Source organism: Actinia tenebrosa, unplaced genomic scaffold, assembly GCF_029948245.1.
Source record: "Actinia tenebrosa isolate PJP-AT-01 unplaced genomic scaffold, QUT_ActTen_1.0 PGA_scaffold1__47_contigs__length_23844297, whole genome shotgun sequence".
In the NCBI taxonomy this organism is placed as follows: Eukaryota; Metazoa; Cnidaria; class Anthozoa; order Actiniaria; family Actiniidae; genus Actinia; species Actinia tenebrosa.
Window position 1 is genome coordinate 11,217,032 of NW_028292578.1, and position 21,313 is coordinate 11,238,344.

The following is a 21,313-nucleotide window of genomic DNA, read 5'->3' on the forward strand; positions in this document are numbered from 1 at the left end:
ACCTCTGGTACCTCTCTTATACCCAGGGTATAAGGAGGAGAAGGAGGAAGAAGAGGGGCGAAGGAGGAGCAGGAGGAAGGAGAGGGGTAGAGGGAAAAAAAGAGGGATAGAGGGAGAAAAAGGAAGAAGAAGTGGGATAGGAGGAGAGGGAGACGAAGGAAAAGGGGGAGGTTTTCGACAAAGCTTCCAGGAAATGTTTTACTTTTACTGTGTATGAATGGACCACCCCCACATCTTGCCACTAGTACACCTACGCATCGGTTGTACAGTACTTTATTTTACATCTGTCCAATATTAGATTAAGTAATAAGGATTTAAATCAATTAATTACTTCTTGAACTTCCCTTTCGTCCGGTCAGTTTTCTCATCAATGATTTCGAAATGTGAATTACGTTTCTTTCATATAGCAAATAGTTTGGACAGTTACAAGCTACTCTATTGGAGGCTTCACTTCTACGTTCGATGTACACCTCCTTATATTTCCTAAATGAGAAAAACTACAAGTGTTTAAGTTTGTTGAATATGATAGATATACTTGTGTTCATTTATTATTTTTAGCGCCGTTGTCAATCCGTTTATTTTACTTCTAGTCTGCCGCAAACTATCCAAAATAGTTTTTTTTTTTACAAATACCAAGTACCTTACTGAGTTGTATGCCTCCTCTGTATGGCCAAATCAATTAACCTAGCAAACGCGCCAAGCTACAATCTTTAGTTTTCGATGCTTATATCGCTGAAATTTCTGGTGTTTCGTTCGTGTGCTGCACATGGCATTACTTTCAGTTTCCTTGGTTCCCATAGAGTTAATTTTTTTGATTCTTATGTTGCTCAAATGTCTTGCATTTTGTAGTTGAATTGAACATGACTAATAGCTCCATGACGACGTTTCCGCACCAGGCTAGTACATGACATTACTTTAATTTAGTTTCCATAGAAACCATACCAAAAACCTTAAGTTTCCAGATCTGACGTTTTCAATATCTTTGGGGTAGTTTCCTTCAGTTTGGAGTTGGAAGCGGATTGCACATCGTTACCTCTAATCTTCATCTCTCGTGGAAGCCGGACCCTCTTGCTCTTGTTGATTGTATTACTTCTGCCAGCCACTCTTGATAGAATTGAAATAAAACCTTCCCGGTAGTTGAGGCTGAATATGATGCAAAGAATCGGGTTGACCGCAGAGTAGGTCTGCTCCATCACCTTGGTGACGAATCGGAGGACTTCAATATGGCAGAAGGGAATAGCATTCAGTGGCGCGACTATTACGAGAACCGTCTGAGGACAGAAGCATGCAAAGAACACCACTGTTATTGCAACTGCTACGCTGAAAATCTTACGCTCCTGAGCATCTCTTGATTTTCTTAGCTTGCTTTCCTGTGCGCTCGTGGATTTCTTGTGCTGTATCCTAGCAATTATCAAGGTGTACATGATCAGGATGGACAATAACGCCAGGCAGTAGAGTCCAGCGAAGATGACAGTGTAATATACCATGGCTACCTTTGGAGAGCTCCATTTCTGGTAACAGAGTGGATATGGAGCATTCCCATCTCTCAGTGTGAAGATGTGGAAGTACACAGCATGTAGAGATGCCCCTAAGATCCAGATCACAGGGATAATGATCTTGGAATTCTTTCTGAGGAGAGAGACTTGCAGAGGAAAGATGACAGCGTAGAACCTCTCCACTGTGATAACAATCAGGCTGATAACAGATACACTCAGAGATGTGTCTTGTACAAAGTATGCCAACTTGCACGTGAAAATACCGACTTTCCCTCCAATCAGCCAGCTCTCTCGGCCACAAAGAACTTCTGTTATCACTCGAGGGACTCCGAAAATCGCTTGTAAAATATCCGACGCCGCCATGTTAGCAATGAAGAGATTCACTGCTGAATGCATATGGGGGTTTCGACGTACGGTTATGATGATCAATGCATTCCCGATTATCGATGCGAGGAAGATGACACAGTATAATATGATAACTCCAGCTCTAAACACCGGGTTTTCCTCAGGATTATAGCACGCCTCCGTCTTATTATCCATAGTTGAATTGCTTGTTGGTGTTCCCCAAGGCTCTGTTCTTGGTCCTTCGCTAGTATAGCTTGAGTTAGTTGGATCCATGGCTTGGTTTACGCAATTTTTTGTCAAGATTAGCTTTAAATTTTCTATTCCTTTTAACAAACTTCCGTAAAACAAACTCCACGAAAAAAAGGCTTTTAAGGCTTTTATGTTTTTTAACTTAATTCCTTAAGTGTCCTCTTCAAACTTTGCCTGACGTTATTGGCAGGGTTTCCTACGGTATTGTTTAACTGACACTTCAACAAAACCTTATTTGTATCACTCGTTATGAGAAAAGACAGTTTGTCAACTTTATTCGCTTCTTGATGTTAGATGTTTCCTCTTGTTGTACGTAGGATGGAGCTTTACAGTTTACTAATTCCTTCAAGTTCTTGTTTTTCAACTCGTACACAGAAAAACCTATTCAGAAACTCAGTCTCAAACAAAACAAAAAAAAAACAATCCAAATTAGATTTGAAGGAAATGTCCAAATGGATTTTTTAGTTCGATGAAAATGCTGCAAAATTTCTCTCGATACTTTTATAATAAGTGGACTGTTTTTCTAAAGGAATCAATGCACAACAGGTTTCGTTCTGTAGATCCGCTGTTTCTGGTTTTGGGTGGTTAAATGGTTTTTGTTGAATTTAAATGTGAGATTTCTCGATTTTTGCCACAGGATTCGTTGACTTGAATCCAGCCAGGTGTACGTAGCTAACAGATGGAAAGCCGAGAGGATGCTATCCACTTTGTTCTTGTCACTTAAACCAGAGGATCATTACTGATAATCCTATTATTTCTATTTCTCACAACGCAATCATTTTTCTCTTTCTTCCTTTCCAGTTTCTACTTTTTTTCTTCCCTTTACTTCCTACTGACGTCTCCTTTTCTTTTCCTTTTCTTCAAATTAAATGTCAACTTCTTTTCCACAGTTACCTATTCCCACTTCAGTTTCGTCAGTTTTCACGATGGTAGAATTCCTATTAACTTCGTCGCCTTGTCTCAGCTTCTTTTCTATTATTCCACCTTCAGTAGTTTATTCTTGTACCGCGAGGTTCTAGCTATTTCGATCTAAGGTTATGCAATCTCAAGTCTATTCTGTGGTATAAAAAGCATCTTTTCTTGTTATATAAAAGACAATTCCAAAAACTGACCCGGAGGGCTTGCTTCCTGCAAATACAATTAAAAGTAAAAACTCTTTTAGCGAATATTGTTTCCATTAGGATAGAAGAGTTCGAATCTTGTTTGGGCTAATTAGGAATGTCAGGTTTATCAAAAACACCGAGAGGAAGTTGCAAGAAAATTTTTATTTTTATTTTTTAGGTGCAACTAAGAAAGTGATGGAATGATTCGTTTGGATGGGTCAAAAAGGGTGGTCAACTATGGCGGGAAATTACTTCGTTCATAAGAAACACGCGTAAGTACACTATTATGGAATTGATAATGACCACCAGGTCACTCGTGTTTTTGCTTGTTCTTCCGTTGCATTTCCTAAAGTACTGTTTATTATTGTTATAATGGGAGTTATTTTTAATTACAAAATACTTTCCGTTAGAGATGTGGGTCTCGTTTGCTTTGATTTTCATTGATTTTAATTAAGAAGGCACACTTTGTTAGTAGTCGGCTTTCGCTCCAAAACATATCCGAAATATCCAGTATTTGGTTGAGAGAAAAGAGACTTGTATAGCTAGATAGTACGCAATTTCTAATTGGATAAAACTATTACGCATTTTGTGATTGGCTAAAACTGCTACTCAATCACTGATTACTGCTACCCGTAAGTCCTTAACGAAGGTTAAAGAAGACTTGAGAAGCTTTTTTTACATAGAGCAATTTCTCGTAGCTTTTCTGCTAAAAGTTTTGCATCTCCCCCAATTCTCTAAAACAAAAATTCAAACCCCCCCCCCCCCATTTTATTGGACAAAATGTTTCCGATGCCCTAAATTTCACCTGCCCCCCCTCCTCCCTCTGCCATACATTATGAACGCAGACTTAGTGAAAAATACTTAAACGCAAGACAAATTACATTTAGTAGATTAAAAGAGACGTATGAAGAGGCGCGATAAGGCCTACTTCCTACACCCACGCATGCGCTTACTTCAAATTACCTTGCACTTTTCAAGTAAAATTCACGATACTAGAACATAATATTTCATACTTAATTATAATGATAAGACTGCAGAAATAGTTCCCCCTCATGGCGGTTTACATTAAGACCAGCCATGCTATGAAAAACCCTTCGGATATGCTTGACAGTACCTCGACGTTACTAATATAGATCTTTAACTTCTTTACTTGGATATCTTTCTGCATTCTGACATTTTTGACGTCCGTTTTCTGGAAGCGGAAAACAGGCGCTGCGAAGTTGAGGCCTCGCCGTTTTTAATCTGCGATTGTGATTGGACAAGATGAAGCTCCGAGCTTTGTGATTGCATGGCTCTTAGCGAAAGCCATTTGAGACACCATCAAAAATCCGCTTCATTCCTATTGGTTGTCGTGACGAGAGATCTTTCTTCTTGATGGATTTAGGCAAACGTGTCATGTCATTCATGTGAGCATATTTTACTTGAACACTTAATTCAAACAAAAACACCACCATAAAGCTACTTGTTGTGTCAATAAATGCCTCGTAGTTCTAAGCTGAACTCGCAAGCAGTTAATTCAATTTTTTCTTCATTCGTTTTAATTTTTCTCGCTAATTTGGTTTATGATAGATGACACAAAACGAGATAGCACCATCAGACTCTAATAAATGGTCTATATGATAGTCGTTGTTAACCAACTATGCGCTATTCAGTGTCATTCAATATGGCTCCAAGAAAGCGGTTTTTCCCGTCTTTTATTCACAACGAAAATGCCTAGAGTGAACGAAAACCCATAGGCAATACGTTGAGAAAATGCAACCAGAATCTTGCTTTGGACAGGTGCTGCAGAGTGAGAAATGTCCAAGCTATTTGGCTAAAAGCACAAGAGTTTTCGTGATATCATCTCCAAGATAACCCGATACATATACTAAAGCACAATAATTAACAATGAATCGTAAATGAACTGTCTACAGACTTGCTATACTAGCAATTTCGATAATACGTGTTTCAGCGTATTTTCGTCTCCATTTAATCTTAAGCTTCATGTATTCCTATTACCATGGATTAAACTTAGAACGAAAATAACCGGCCTACATTTATCTAGTGATAAATGATGATTATTCAGTATTGAGATTTTGTAGATATATAATATAGCCAGTAAAAGTAATACTAGACTGGTATATACTCAGAGGTAACCAAACAAAAAAAATACATCTTGACTTCTACTGAATGGTGTGTCGGCTTAGGTAAAGCCATCGAGGAGACAGAAACCTACAAACAAATGAATATTACTTAACTTTAACGATAAGTTTGTGGATCATTAATAATAATAATAATACTTTATCTTTATCAGCCGAGTAATCTCGCTGTAAGTCGGTCTTGATGAAAATGAAGGTTTTTCTTCGTTGCCTTCAGTTTCATTTCAATAATATAATTAGAAGAAGAAAAAAGAATAAAATGGAATGGAAAAATTTAGATTTTAAAACCTTATGAGAGAGTGAGGTAGCACACTGGCTAATATAGTTTCTCAAGGTGTTATTTTGATTATCGTATTTCCTTATCTTCATGTAATGTTTTAAGGCTTAATTAAATCTCCGCTCTACTAGTTTTCGCCTCCCAAGCTGCGCTGGACTACTTGTTGGAAATTTTTTTTCATGGCAACATCTGTGCAAGAGAATAACACCTGTCAATGATAAGTGTTAGAACACAGAAACTAAAATCCTTCAGTAAAACGATCATTTATCTTACTTTTTCTTGCAGCTATCGGTTTTCTAGTTTAAAACTTTCGTATATGAACTAGAACTAGAGCTCTTTAAGCAAGCAACTGATTAAACCAAGAAATTGAAATAGTTTGTGAAGCCTTCGAACTCAGTTCGGTTCGAAGTGATTCATGTATTTTCGCTTTATTGCTTTTATTTTCCCTTTTAATTCAATCTGGTTCTTTTCAGGATTCTTAAAATAGATATTTTCGCTTAAAATTTAGAATATTCCAATAGAAAATTATAAAAAACGGTCCACACACAAATAATTCTCAGTTTTAGCTCCTTTTTCGCAGCTCAGTGTTTGGAAGGGAAAAAAAATGCAAAACATTCATTTGATAAAAAACTAACTTGGTGCTAGAAGACGATGTTTTCAGGCGGATTCTTGGCTTGACGGCGCGCGATCGATATCCAGTATTAGACAACAAATTCCACTACTTACGAATGATCTGTGGTCCAACTGCCTCGAGTTGTCAGTATGAACTAAGTCGTTTTCAAGGTACCTTTTAGCTAAGAAACCCTGTTTCTCATTTTAAGTGATTCTTGAAGATCGTAACGTCAATCTTTCTGGTTTACTCTTTCTATTTCCTGTGAAGGTTCTGACCAATAGAGTTTCATCTCACTTGTCGCACCTTTTTTGACCCTCCCTCGCCTTCCTCTCCAACTCTAGTGTTTTCAAGTACAAGCTACTGTGATTTGGTGAGTTTCTAGTCGATGTCGGGCGTTTTTTTCGGCACGCCACATCTATCTACCTTGCCGAAAGTCGTGCGTAATTCCTGTTAATGAGCTTTGCTTTGCAAGTGTTTTTAAACCCTTCCTTTATATCCGATTGAGATTTTTTTTGAAGTACTTTGTTCATTACACTAAGATTGTTTCATCTTAAAGCCGTCATTTTGTTTTATCCGTGGTTCATGCAAATCTTCAGCAGCAGTCTTTAATGATGTGAAAAATCTTTTTCAAGTGAATCAAGAATTAAATGAGCCCCTAGAATAATCTAGCTGCGAGTTTAGTTCTCAGAAGTGAAATCTTGAAGTTTTAAACCCTGATTTTTCGTAATGCCGAAATTTTTAGAACCACATAAAAAAATTGCTTTAACTATTTTTTCATGTAAATTTACAAAGATATGATAAACACGGTTCGTATATTGATTTTAATGGGTTGACAGAAAAAGAAATGCTTAGAGAAATAATATTTAATTAACTCCTTCCAAAATTCTAACTTTACTGTAGTTAAATATTGCTTTTTATTTAAGATAATCCTGATACCTTGGACCTCTTGGAACGTCTTTTTCCGACCTAAATTGATTCAATGTAATCAAGGAAAACTGCCTTAGGGTTGTTGTCGAAATTTTTAGTAAATTTTTTCTAAATTAGTTACGATTTTTTTAGCATCGTTGTGGTGCACAAAAAAACTCTAGGTACTTTTACTAAAATTCATATGATTCCTTGCAAGTTCAATTAATAAAACTTATATTTTACACTACTGAGCCGATCAAAAATCCCTTTCTACGACACGCCGCACAGATGGTCAATTAACAGGATTGCATGGAACAAATGTTTTGATGGTTTTCTTGCAGTCGTACATGGATCTAAAACCAATAGTAAGAGTAAATATATCTTTCCTGATCTGCCATCTATTTGTGCTCGTTCTTTCTACTAGTATTTACGAATGGTGGTAAACACCCTTCACTCTTATGTGTCGTACCATTTTCACCCTGGTATTAATCACTAGTTGTATGATATGATATCAGTCTTTGATATCTGCCGATGTGAGGGGGAAATAGGAAATCAGTTTTACTGAAAGTATATTTTACATTAGTCTCGTATATATACAAATGATCATTTGTAACGTAAATATACGATAGATGTTTACAACAAGATCAGTGCACATTTAAAAAAAATAAATGATGATAATATTATAAATCATTTATAATTATATATAACATTATAATTATCCATCATCACAATACGCTCATCATTATCTGCAGCATCATTATCTATCATCATCATCATCAAAATGTTATAAATCAGCATCATCATTACCCATTATCATTAATCATGAGCAGCCGCATCATCATTATCATCAATCATTAACATCATCATCACCATCATCATGTATTATCCCATCATTATCGATTATCATCAATCATCATCAACAGTATTCTGCATCATTATCATCAATCATGAATATCATCATCATCACGTATCATCATTATCATCACCATCATTATGGTTTATCATCAATAACTATCAACATAATTTATCATTATCATCAATCATGAACATATCAATACTATCATGTTTCACCACCATCATCATCAACACCATCATCATCATCATCATCATCTTCATCAGCGTCATCAACAAAATAATCATCATCATGTATGATCATCATTCATATCATCGCAATCATTGATCATTATCATCATCAACGTCACCATCATGTACCATCACTATCATCACCACCATCAGTATCATCATCATCATCAGTATCATTATCACCATCATCACCATCATCATCATGCACCATCACCATCATCACCAACATCAGTATCATCAAGTATCATCCCCATCATCACCATCATCATTATCATTATCATCAATAGCATATATAATCCATACCCGTAAGTCATATACCTGATTAGTACGGCGATAATCTACAATACCACCAACTAGAGTGAAAAGACGTCTAATTTTGAAAACATATAAAATTTCCTCTAATGATTCTTATGGTCTAGATAAACGGGCTCAAATGATTTTAAGTGTTATAGATATCTAGAGAAAAACCTACACTTACCTTTGTTGTCAGATGAACTGTGTTTTCACACAAATTTGGTATTTTTGCGCTTTCTCTGCGGATAAAATATTCTTGTTTCCGAAATAAAAGTCTGTTCTTTGGAAAACAAAAGAATTTCCTGGAAGTGATTATCGTCCTCGATAAGATAAACTTGACTCCCCAGTGCTTTTATTTATTTTTATTTTTTTTCAGTAGCGTGTTATTAGTTCAGATCGTAATCAACTTTTGAAATTACCATCCTTTGCTTACCTCGTATGCAACAAACAAGTATATTTTGCACACAGAATTTGGCCCAAGTCTTGTCACAACAAAAGGCAAACATTTCAATTCTATATTATTTTTTCCTGTATTCAAATGAATCCTTTTTTTGATTATTTCTCATTCATGTGATTAGCATTTTGATCATGTTCGTCAACTCGTGCCATGGTCACCGTCATGAATGGAGAAGATGAGTGCATGATGAATTAACGATGACAGAGATCAAATGTGTTTATTACTTGAATGAGATGTTATGGGATATATTAGTCTATCTGTGTCATATCACGTGGGTATGAGACTATTTTGTCTAATGGGATTTTTAAGATTTAAACTCGCATTTTTTGATACTCTTAGGCCCCGTCCACACTATGCCGGATAAATATGAATCCGAATTTTCAAACCGAAACCGAAAAAAAAGTTTTCCGCCCACACTAAGGCCCCGTCCACACGTATCCGGAAATTTTTGTATCCGCAAATTATTCTTTGCGGATACGAAAATGTTTGCGTCCACACGCAGCGTATTCGAATCGTTTTCACCGTCCACACGTATCCGTTTTCGTAAAATTTGCGGATACAGACACAAAAATTTCCGGATACGTGTGGACGGGGCCTAATACGGCTAGCCGGCGTTTTCAAATTGTTCCACTCCGGAGACCGTATTTGAAAAAAATCGTTTTCGGTGAATTGCCCGGACTAGTGTGGACGGTAGGCCTAACCGAATAAATAAAAATTCGGATTAAAATTTATCCGGCATTGTATGGACGGGGCCTCATAAGCATTCATTCAATCATCTCTTTCTCAGTTCTAATTAACTCTATATGTCCGCGACTACTAGTCTCCAGTCTCTCAAACTGTCACGACAAACCACAGGCAGCCTTGCTGTTTTAGAGTGGACCCGTTTAATGCGACCACTGACCGGTCCAATGCAAGCAGTAATTCTCGCGGCAAGCATTTGTCACGTGATTATCGATCTGTCCAGAATGACCAATGACCTTATGCGACCAAGGACTGACCTGTCCAATTCGATCACTGATCGATCTTTCACATGCGACCAATGACCTTTGATATGCGACCAAGAACTGACCTGTCCAATTCGATCACTGATCGATCTTTCACATGCGACCAATGATCTTCGATATGCGACCAAGAACTGACCTGTCCAATTCAGTCAATCACTGATCGATCTTTCACATGCGACCAATGATCTTCGATATGCGACCAAGAACTGACCTGTCCAATTCGACCACTGATCGATCTTTCACATGCGACCAATGACCTTTGATATGCGACCAAGAACTGACCTGTCCAATTCGATCACTGATCGATCTTTTACATACGACCAATGACCTATGAACACAACCAATACGATTTGTGGTGGAACTGCTTTATTTGATCTATTACCCGCAATGATCCTTGATATGCGACCAATTAATAACCCTTGTCTGACACTTTTTTTTCATCTCCCTAGATCTCCGTGTGTGTTCGTGTATCTCTGTTTGCACTTCATGTTATTTATAGTGATCTATAATGTTGTTCTGATGCGCACATATTATACACAGCCAATATATATATATGGCAGATAAGTGAAGAACAAATAGGTAAACACAGAGATAAAAAAACATCTTGATTTGCACAATAAGTCGCCTTATGAATGCGCTCCGTTACCATTTCATGATTACCTTAATAATTGAATATACTTTCTTGTCAAATATTTCTGGCCCTAGTTTTCTTACAAATAATAATAATAAATTGAAATGACGTGATATCTGTCTTAGCCAATGAAAAAGCAGTCTCTGAAACAACCCCTTGGCTGATCAAAGTCAATGTGCATGGCCGTGACTGATTCAAAGATCAGAGGAAAACAGAAGAGCTCGGAGAAAAACCCTCGAATCAAGGGAGAAACTAGCAAACTCTGTTCACATGTGATGCCGAGACTAGGAACGGAACCAAAGACTACCAGAGATAAGAAACGAGTGTCACTCTGCTATCATTGAAGAGAGAAAGGAAAGGAAACAACAGGAGAACCTTTATGAATGTCATTATGAGTCCACAAAGACAAAGTTCCGCTACAACAATAATATTTACTGGATATATTTATACATTATGAGCTGATATCCTGCTTTTAGAGCTTCCTAGATATTCAAATTGTTTTCTTTCACTTATGTTGCCGCTTCCTAAGGAACATGTATCCTGGCAAAAATCCTTATCGCGTCATCACTTTCTGCATCAGTGGCGGCGGGATGTCTTTTCACCGCGAGGAAATGTTGAGAGGACGTGACTGTGGACTTTATTTACAACAAGGCTACATTACAGTATGTTTCAGTTTGTTTATTTACTCAATATATGACTTTATTATTAAGGATTTCCATCCTACACTAGGTCATTACAGTCTAGAGTCACTCTGTGCAGGAACTACTCTTAATAATATAACTAGTCACGTGAATAAACTAACTAGTCACGTGATTGATTCCTAACCATATAAGGACATTTAAAACATAGAAGGGAGGTCGCCACATTTGTCAATTGACCCCCCTCCTAACGTTTTCCTAAGAGATGGTGCAAACGTTCGACGCTTTATATTTTCTAAAAATAGATAGAAAGTCATTACCAAGGACCGGAATGATAAAACAATAGACATGGCCACCATGTTGGATGAATTAGCAACACTTGTCCGCCATCTTGGATGATATAACAAAAGACACGGCTATCATATTATGTTGGATCATATAACAGAAGACATGGCCGCCATGTCTATTGTTATATCATATATGTTGGTAATCATGCTTCTGTTGTATCATGACTTTACTATAGTTTTTACATTAGTTTGAATTCTAGTAATGTTCACCTAAGTTAATTCTTCGAATTTCGTCGAAAAGCGACTCAGCCTAATATATACATCGAAGAGACCCGTTTACCTTGGGCGTAATGTTTTCCCATTTCAGACCATGTGTCATTCTCTTGAGAATAAGATTCTGTCTTTATTGTCTTTTCTACTAATGCACCTTCTTGAGTGTTACTGAATAAAAAAACAATATTCTAGGGAATGATGACATCTTCTGAAATAAAAAAAAGTGGATCATCGTTTTCTTAAGGAGATATCACACTGTGTGACATAGTCTATTGCAGTATCATTGATTGGCTCGTTAAACAATACAAAGTGCAACATCTATTGAAGCTTGTCTAGTTGAAGGAGATATCACTATATGACGTAATCTATTGCCTTTTTTACAATAACTTACAAATTTCTCGCGCGCTGATTGGTTATTTTTTATCATCAGTAAGAGGACAGACAGATAAAGCTGACGTCAACGAGCGCGCGCTCTTTCCGTTGATTGTTTTGAGGGTGTACTAGGTTCTTTGTACATTGTAAGCTGTACTGAGTTCATTTCGAGGTCTGTTTGTTCGCGTAGTAAGTATATTTTGTTACTATATATGCTTGATATTGGCATTAGCTACCAACTTCATTTTGTTTGGCATCAGGGATATGACTGCTTCAACAGACCTATGAAGCATAATTACTGTATTTTAACTTCTAATTAATACTTGGTGGTAGTACATTATTTTGTTATTATTGGTAACATTTTCCCCTTTACTCTACGTTGAGGGAAACTATATTTTCAGTCTGTATGCGCGCAATTTTTCTTAAACTCTTCTTTTCCGACAGGAACTCACTCAGCCTTCTTTACGTTGCCAAGTTTGCCGAACCGTTCGCTGCTGCAGCTCCATTTTCAGATACCATTTCGAAAGCTTCGTTGTTTTTCCCCGTGTGGTTTTCCTCATTAGAAGACAAACTTATGTTATGCGTGTTCTGTGTTGTCGTTCCACGTCTGTTCACTGGTAGCGGTATATCTCTCGAAGATCGCTTTCGTCTTAGAGAAAAGTCACGAATATTCACCATCATTTTGACAACTTCGCGTCGAAAGTTCTCGTTGAAAATGAAGTATATTATGGGATTGATGGAGCTGTTCACGTGAGCCAAAAACCAGCCAATGAAAATAATAGTTGGTCTCATTCCACAAATATTGATCATTATGTCGTTGGAAAATAATACAATAAACATGTTCACATGAACAGGAAGCCAACAAATTGCAAAGGCGACGATGACAGTAAACACCATCTTCAGCACAGCTTTGTTCTCAGTTAATGCTCTCGTCTTGTTGGAATGTAAAGATTTTCCTCGCCAGAGTTCCCTGATGAGCGCAGTGTAGAAGAACGTGACCAGGATTAGAGGAATGGCGTAGAGGAAGACGAAGAGTACAACGGTGTAGTCTCTTGCAGCTTTGTTTTCATCAAAGACCGGAGCCCATCTCTCGTGGCAGTACCATCTTCCCTCCTCAAAGTAAAACTTCATCGCGTAAATTAAAGGTGCATTAAACGCAAACCCAACAAACCAAACCAAGCCAATAAGTATCTTTGCCCGAGACTTTGAAATGAAGTTCTCAAATGGATACACTATGGCAAGGAAGCGATCTGCTGCGAGCGTTGATAAAGTCAATATAGAGACAGCTACCGCTAGTCCTTGTAGAAACGGCAAGGATTTACACATAATCAAACCTGCGATCCCAGTGATGCTTTGTCCAAGGTTTTTGGAAGCAATGCTGTACATAGTGGTAGGCATACAAACTAAAGCCATCAGGACGTCACTGAACGCCATGTTGACAATGAATAGATTTGTAGTTGTCTTTAAATGGTTTTTTCGAAGAACGATGACTATGACAAGGATGTTTCCAATCATAGCCAACATGAATGCCACGGCATAGGCTGCGACCTTTAGCCCTGATTCTGTTGGTGTCTCTTCTCGCAGGTTTAGAAATTTGCTGCAAGTCTTCATGTAATCAAAAGGGGGAGCACTGGCATTTGGAGAGGAGTTAGTGATGTTTGAGGACAGATTGAATGTGGGAACCAATGGCATTATGGCGATGAGTTGATGTGCAATGGAAGCAAATGTTGCAGGTGATGAGTCGGAGATTTCCTGCGAAAAAGAGTAAATATGTATTACATAAACTAGGTTTTTGCCCTTATTGAGCAATTAATCACCCATCCATCCATCCAACCATCCATCCATCCATCCATCCATCCATCCATCCATCCATCCATCCATCCATCTATCCATCCATCCATCCATCCATCCATCCATCCATCCATCCATCCATCCATCCATCCATCCATCCATCCATCTATCCCTTTCACACATACATCTATCCTTCTTTCTTCAGTAACTTTCTAACATTAATATATTACAAGTTTTTTGTATTCCATATTTGTACTCACCAAGTTTCAGTAATAAGATCTTTTCCTCGTCACTGTTTTCCTGGTAACTTAAAACATCTTCTTCTTATTCCTTTCCTCTTTATTCCACCATCCAATTATACATTTAGTTTATTACAAACCATATATATCCAATTTGTTCTGTGTCGCAAGAAACAGACACCATTATTAATGATAAGATGATATAACTAGCTAAAAACTAGTGTGAGCTGCGACGGTGTTTCTAATGAAACAGTAATGATGAAAAGGGAAATTATACACCGTGAAAAGATGAAAAAACTTTCTGACGTTTCGGACGCTAGTCCTTCGTCGGAGTAATGATAATTGGTCACGTACTTTTGTGTTTGTATAAACCAATATAAGTGTGGTACTACGATAATTTGAACCCAATTCTTTTTGAAATTAAATTAGTGAAGCATAGAGCAGACTTAGTTCTACATTTAGGGTTGCAAAACAAAAGAAACTGGAGCTGAAAGAATGCTTTTCAATGACGACAGCTTTAATGTCGCTTGAATGCTCACACAAATCCCATCCGCTTTTAAGACATTTAGTGCTGCTACAAACTTATCCTCTTGCCTGACAGATCAAAATTATCCTATTTACAGTTATTCCTTCGTGGATCACTTTAAAATTCTTCGTAATTCAATAAAAGAAAATTTAATCAAGTCCTTGAAAATTCTACAAATGATTGCAGCTGTTCGACGCGCGCGCACTCACTTAGCTACCGTAATCCAATTCAATCTGTTTTCGGTAGCTATTCGATTAAGTCATACATTTATATATATCAGCGTAATTTTCAAATATATGCTTAGGTTTAATACTTTTAGAGTTTAATCCCCGCTTTCAGAACTTATCACATTTACTTTGCCATAATTTCCGCTCGTAACGTCACTTTTCTCTTTACTTCACATTGAATTAAATCATTCCTGGATGTCGTTGATTTGCGCCTTTCTTCCATAGCAAAACACATTTATCTCATTAGAGTTTAAAACCTACCGGGCAACTAACTGACCTGACGTTTAGATATCGGTAACTTTGAATAGCACATTAGGTAATTGTAGATCAATGACAAGACGATAAGTCTTTGACAAGAGAATATTGTCTTGTCGTTGCTTATCAATCAGTTGAAATGATCGCACAAAAACCAGTCGAAATATTCATACTTCAATGTTGGACGAGATTGAAATTCTCTGTTGTTTTTTCATTCAAATTATTAAACATCTTATTATTTTTTAGAGAGATAACGTTTTTCTATTTTCAGCCTTTTACTTCGTATCTTATGCCATTTTATTTTGTCGCTCACTTCTTTCCTCTATATACCTTTATCATATTGGATTTATTCAGCTGTTCAGTTTGTGTCCAGCTGATCGTTTTTTGAAATCAGGGAAAATAAAATTTTACTTTGTATTTATTCCTCCAGCATGCAGCTATTGATATTCGACTAAAATCTCGCTTTCTGTATCCTAACTTTTCACCAAACAAGGTCGTGGTCTAAGTAAACTAAATTAAGACAAACTTAAGAGTTATTTAGTTTAGACTTAAGACTTATTTAGCTTTAATAGATTAGCTTACCGTAGTTTAAACGCAGTGCACTTCCAAACCTCTTTCTATAAATACAGATACTAGCTCTTAGTTTTATCGTATGATTTGATCATCATCTGCAGCAGCTCTTAATTATTCAGTTTTCATAAAGGCTTTTAGCCCGACACGACCTGCTATTAAGGAGTGCGTGTGAAGCAGAATGAAGACAGATTAAAAACTTCTTTTTCGGAATTTCAACAGAGCTAGATTTTTACTCGATCCCATTAGCGCTTGCCGTAAAACTGAATATTACAATGTCCTACTTTATAGATCTAGCTTTAATTAACATTCTAGACGCGATTTTTTGAATGAGAATATTTTGTAGTGCGGCGCAAAAAGGAGCAGAAGAAATCGCGCGACGTTCGACTGACAGACAAGTTTTTTTGCATCTATGGTGCTATATAGAGTAAGAAATATAAAATGAAAATGCTATAGTATATAGTAATAGAAAAAGAAAAATGATATAGTTGAAAAAAACTGTTAAATTAAAATTCCATCAATGTTTTGAATCATCATTATAGAGTAAGCATAAACTACGCTTATTACAAAAAGACTGACTTGTCTGATAGGTGCGACGCGCGCCCTTACGAAACATTTTCTGCAAAATGTGATCGTTAGAACATACTTTCTAAGATGTACTTGAAGTCATCACACGAGTCTGATGGATTTGTCTTCTTTTCTTGTTTCTTTCTAAATCTGCGGTGAATATTGGAATATCGGCGAGTTTGGAGCTCCAATATCCTTCACATCAATCCATCAGCTAGGAAGCTCTTGCTCTTATTCAAGATTACCTTCCGTGATTCAATTTACTAATCAAAGAACGCCTTCAGAAGTGCTTCTTATCTTCCATTACTTGCGCAAGCCTGCCTTCCGACGCATTATAGATTATAGCAGCTGCTCATAACAGATTGTCGAATAGTTTTCGATTTTGTTTATTTCTGTTAAGTTTAATTAAACTTTTACGCTTTGCAAGTATGACATTTCCTTGCGCTATTTTATAAGCCTTTTCCGGTCATCATTATTGTTATCATCATTGTTATTATCATTATTATTATTATTATCATTATTATTATTATCATCATTATTATTGTTATTATCATTATTATTATTATTATTATTATTATTATTATTATTATTATTATCGCTTTATTTTTTCGGTATTTACAATGTTCTGTCTCCAATTATCCAGTTCAATTAACGACTTCGTACCTAACAACACCTCGAAATAGAACATGTAGCTCGTTATTCCTCCTTGCTTTTATTGAATTTCCTAAATCTGCATGCCTTTATCCTCCTTTCTTTTTTCTAATTTGATATTATATATTACCAAGCTAAAAAGACACCTCAAGAGTATAAGCCTGTGGTTTCTTCTTGAGGTGCCTGCCACCCTGAGTTTACTATTCGATTTATTACTATAGCTGAATGTTTGTAAATACAATAATAACAATAGTGACAACAATAATAGTTTTAACAATCTTGCTGATACTGTATTGTAAATATTCATGTTTTTTGTGTAAAATTATTGTCTTGTAAAACTTTATTGCAAAAACTGTAAAACTGTAATGCAAACTCTAGGTGGTGTGAAATATGATTAAATGAAATGAATGATTTATTGGCTTCTAAAGATTCTTGTTAGGTTGCCTAAGCCATTCTTTTCGATGTTGTCTTCTTTCCGTGCATTTCCTTTATCTCTCTCGATCAGATTTCCTTTTTTATACTTTCGTGTTTCACATGCACGTAGCTTATGAGTCGCCTAAAGCACTTGAAATGACTAGTTCTCTATTTTCGTTCATTTCTGTCGCCGTATCTGTCCCACTGTGACATTTTCATATCAGCTATCTTCACGCACACCCTTAATTACGCATTTTTTTAAGCTGCCTATTCACCATCCTTGTTTTGACTGGCCATAAACAATGACTGTCTTTATTCAAGAGTCAATAACAACCCAAAATGTAGTTCTTTAACATTTTCAATGAGTTTTAAGTCTTTGATTTGATCTTTCGCATTTCTTTCTTTCTTTCTTTCTTTTTCCCTTTCTTCCTTCCTTCCGATTTTTGGCCAAACTTAAAAAAACAAAAAACATTAAACTTATTTGCTTGCATGGAAACAATACAGCCACTTCAGTTTCAGTTTTATTTTGCGCTTTCATTTAATCTTTCATTCTTTCATTTATTCTTTCTTTGTTCTTCTTTCAGTAATTAAAGAAAACGTGTAGTGCTTGATATCTCTCATCTCCTATATGAAAAATAGCGCTTTCTCATCTTCATTTTTTTGCTTTAAATCTTTGATCTTCAATTTATTAGCAATTTATTAGCTAGATGACTGTCTATCGATCGCGATCGTGCAGTTTTGAGACCTATCGAATCTCTAGTTTAATAATTCTGGTTTAATTAGCTTTACCTGTCGGATTTTTCTGTCATTTATTACTATCCCTTTTCACATCTTTAGGCGACAAACAGTCCTTCCTGATGGTCCTTCTTCCCACTTTTTTTATTCATTTGTGTGACAGGTCTTATCCTAACAGGGAGTTAAGTCCGACATTCTGTCTCATAATATTAAAGCTAGAAGTAGTACGTGTTCCGTTCTCTCTTATGAAAATCTAGCTGACAAAAACAGCTGAATCAAGCTAAGTTTAGACGGTATTTCAGGCTCAGATTTCATCCACGATCAAGGGTGGTGTAGTGGTAGCACAAGCACCTATCGCCGTTCTCTGGGGTCTTGAGTGTGGTTCCTGGAATTAGTACCTTATAGATGTCGAGGGTTTTTTTCTTTTGGTAATTTGTTTCGGTAACATTGCATTTCGTGTTGATAAGATATGAAGATAAACAATAAATAATAATAATAATAATAATGTCTTTATTAAAGAAATGATAAAATACATATCATTAACATGATTATAATCATAAAACTAAAAACTGATTAAAAGATTACTAATTACTAAAGATTATTCTATTTACAAATGAGTTTTTAAAACGTTGAGAATTAACTCTAGGTCTAATAAAATATGATTTCCTTAAATTATATTTGGACGTTTGTATTTTAGGCGCTATTATATGCAAAGGATGGTCACTACTAACCGATTTCTTATATAACCTTGTGTCAAATTTATTTAAAAGATCCTGGATATTATAATGGTATGTTGTATAATTTCGTTTGTAACAGCGATCTAAAAAGTTTTGTACGGTGGTAAGCTCCGGAGGTGATGCTCCATAAACACTAAGACCATAAATTAGTTTTGATATAACAATTGTTGAAAATAAATGGTCAACTTCTTTTTGTATATATCCTTCCTTCCTAAGGGATCTTATAACAAATAAAGATTTGTTTATAGCTATAATGGTATCTTTTACATGAAGGTCAAATCTACTATCACTCTGGAAAGTAATACCTAAGATTTTAAGACTGCTACACTGAGGAATATTAGAAATAGGCTGAAAACTAAATTGGTCCATTCCTTTCTTAGTAAAAATTATTTCTTTGCACTTAGTAGGATTGCATGACATACTATTATTTGAGGACCATAACATGAAAGAATTAACATAACTGACTGAATTATCAGTTAGATTTCCATTAACACAGAAAACAGGAGATACAATAGTACTATCGTCTGCATATTTGATTAACACTTCCTCATCAGGACTGGAGGAATCAAATATCTCTAAATCATTAATAAAAATACTGAATAGATATGGTCCACTAACTGTTCCTTGTAATGTCCCTCTATTTATGTTTTTCCAAACTGTTAAATGATTGTTGCATATAGTTCGCTGTTTCCGATTATATAAGAAATTTATAAACCAGTTGATTAAGTATGGGTTCAGCGGCATTTGTTTGAGTTTTTCAGAAAGTTTATGATGATTAACGTAATCAAAGGCTTTGGAAAAGTCCATACTAAAGACTCTCACAGCTTTACATGTTGTATCATCTAAGGCAGCTAAGACACGATGTTGTAATTTAATCAAAGCGTTAATACAATTTCCTCCTCTCCTGTAAGCAAATTGGTTATTATTCAGATATTCTTCAAATGTATCTCTGCAAAATTTTCTGTAAACCGCATAATGAATGAACGAATCAACGAATGAAATGTGATAGATGGAATGGATAAATAAATGAGTGATAAGAGATGGATGGAATAGACAGAAAAGTGACATTATTTTCAGAGATGTCAAATTTGGTCGAAAAAATGTCTATATTGTTACTCACAGTAAAATTGAAGCAGGAAAAACGAATAAACGAATTTTATCTATTTTCTAATCTTTTTTCTAATCAAATTTAGTACTATATCTAAAGATCTGTTGGGTGTTCCTATTCTATTAGACAGTTCCCGGTACGCCGTGCTATTTGATGTATTTACTACTTAATTTAGGGAAGTTTGTTGCAAATTGCATGCAGCAAGTTACGGCTTTTTAATGTTAGCGAAGAAACGGTTATTTATTGGGGAGGGGGGGGGGGGATTCGGGAGATTCGTAGTAAACTTTTTTAAATGTTTGTAGCCCTTTCGCTCAGTAACAAATTCACGGCCCTCTTATTTATTCAATAAGGAACTACATAGCTTTTGTCAAAAGAAAGAGGTTTGACCCTCTACGACGTTTACTCATGACTCTCCCCTCTGAAAACCATACCTTCCCTTTGATTAGGTTTAATGATATCTTGTACAAATTATATTAGACGGCAAAGGATGTGACTCTAAGGAGACCTTCTTTGCTAGTCATTAAGTTCTTGGAGAAATTAAGTATAGTCGAGCAGAAAATAATGCAGACTAGTAGAGTAAATGGATGAGTGAATAAGTCAATTAATAAATGAATGCACGTATAGAAGGATTGAAACTAAACCTTCATTGTTATTTGTGATGAAGTTCTTTGAGAAAATAATGTCCGCAATTAATGAATGGATAAGATAGGCGAGAAGACAAACGAATGCGGGAATGAGTGGATGGAAGAATGGATGTGGATGGATGATAAAATAAACAAAATAAGAGATTAACGAAAAATTAAATTGCTGGATATGTACATCATTAAATGTTATCCATATGATTGGAAGGAGAATGAATGCGGAACGATTGAATAAGTTAATAAATATTCAAACCAATATACACAATGTGAGTGCGAAAAATCCAAAAATAACTCAATTTATAAATCAATTAGTCGATTGTTGAAGAGACTAGCAAATCGATTAGATACCAAGAGGGCTTTGAATAGTGTATAATGAAATTAAAATAACAAGCCCGTCTTTTTTTCTTTTTTTTTTTTTTTTTTTTTTTCTTTTTTCTTTTCTTTTCTTTTCTTTTCTTTTTCTTTTTCTTTTTCTGATAGCAGATGACTAAAAAAACTTCCTGACAACTTATCACTAAAAGTACCACTTCAGTTAATCCGTACGGTAGAAGTTTTCATCTTAGGTCAATACTTAGAATATTTTCGATCCAGCATGGCTTGCCAACACGTTCGTACTGCGTGCTTGGTTGATTCCAGTCGCGTTGATATTTGATTAACATCCTGCTCGTAATACATATGTCCTGTGG

General features: G+C 35.9%; 3 protein-coding genes across 4 annotated transcripts in view; 1 reads left to right on the forward strand and 2 right to left on the reverse strand.

Moving 5' to 3' along the window:
* Positions 1-257: 257 nt before the first annotated feature.
* Positions 258-6,624, reverse strand: LOC116306812 (neuropeptide FF receptor 1). 2 transcript variants are annotated; one of them, XM_031716915.2, is made up of 2 exons: positions 6,335-6,624; positions 258-3,218 (listed from the first exon to the last, which is right to left on the reverse strand). In XM_031716915.2, the coding sequence occupies exon 2, from the start codon at positions 2,112-2,114 to the stop codon at positions 951-953; it is 1,164 nt and encodes a 387-aa protein (XP_031572775.1). In that variant the 5' UTR covers positions 2,115-3,218; positions 6,335-6,624; the 3' UTR covers positions 258-950. The 2 variants fall into 2 exon arrangements, with proteins under 2 accessions (XP_031572775.1, XP_031572776.1); XM_031716916.2 differs by having other exon boundaries at positions 6,244-6,339.
* A 4,635-nt stretch (positions 6,625-11,259) lies between these two features.
* On the reverse strand, positions 11,260-13,858 carry LOC116306810 (QRFP-like peptide receptor). Its single transcript, XM_031716908.2, has one exon. It carries the CDS (start codon positions 13,856-13,858, stop codon positions 12,629-12,631), a length of 1,230 nt encoding a protein of 409 aa, XP_031572768.1. The 3' UTR covers positions 11,260-12,628.
* LOC116306806 (actin-histidine N-methyltransferase) overlaps positions 13,760-21,313 on the forward strand; it is a 29,184-nt gene continuing 21,630 nt past the window's right edge. The window contains exon 1 of the mRNA XM_089032816.1: positions 13,760-13,899. The gene's annotated coding sequence lies outside the window, so the exon portion shown is untranslated. The remainder of the gene's footprint in view (positions 13,900-21,313) is intronic.

What these genes read in the sequence shown, in the direction of transcription:
- LOC116306812 (XM_031716915.2), bottom strand. Translation starts at nt 2,114, where the DNA reads ATGGATCCAACTAACTCAAGCTATACTAGCGAAGGACCAAGAACAGAG.
- LOC116306810 (XM_031716908.2), bottom strand. Translation starts at nt 13,858, where the DNA reads ATGCCATTGGTTCCCACATTCAATCTGTCCTCAAACATCACTAACTCC.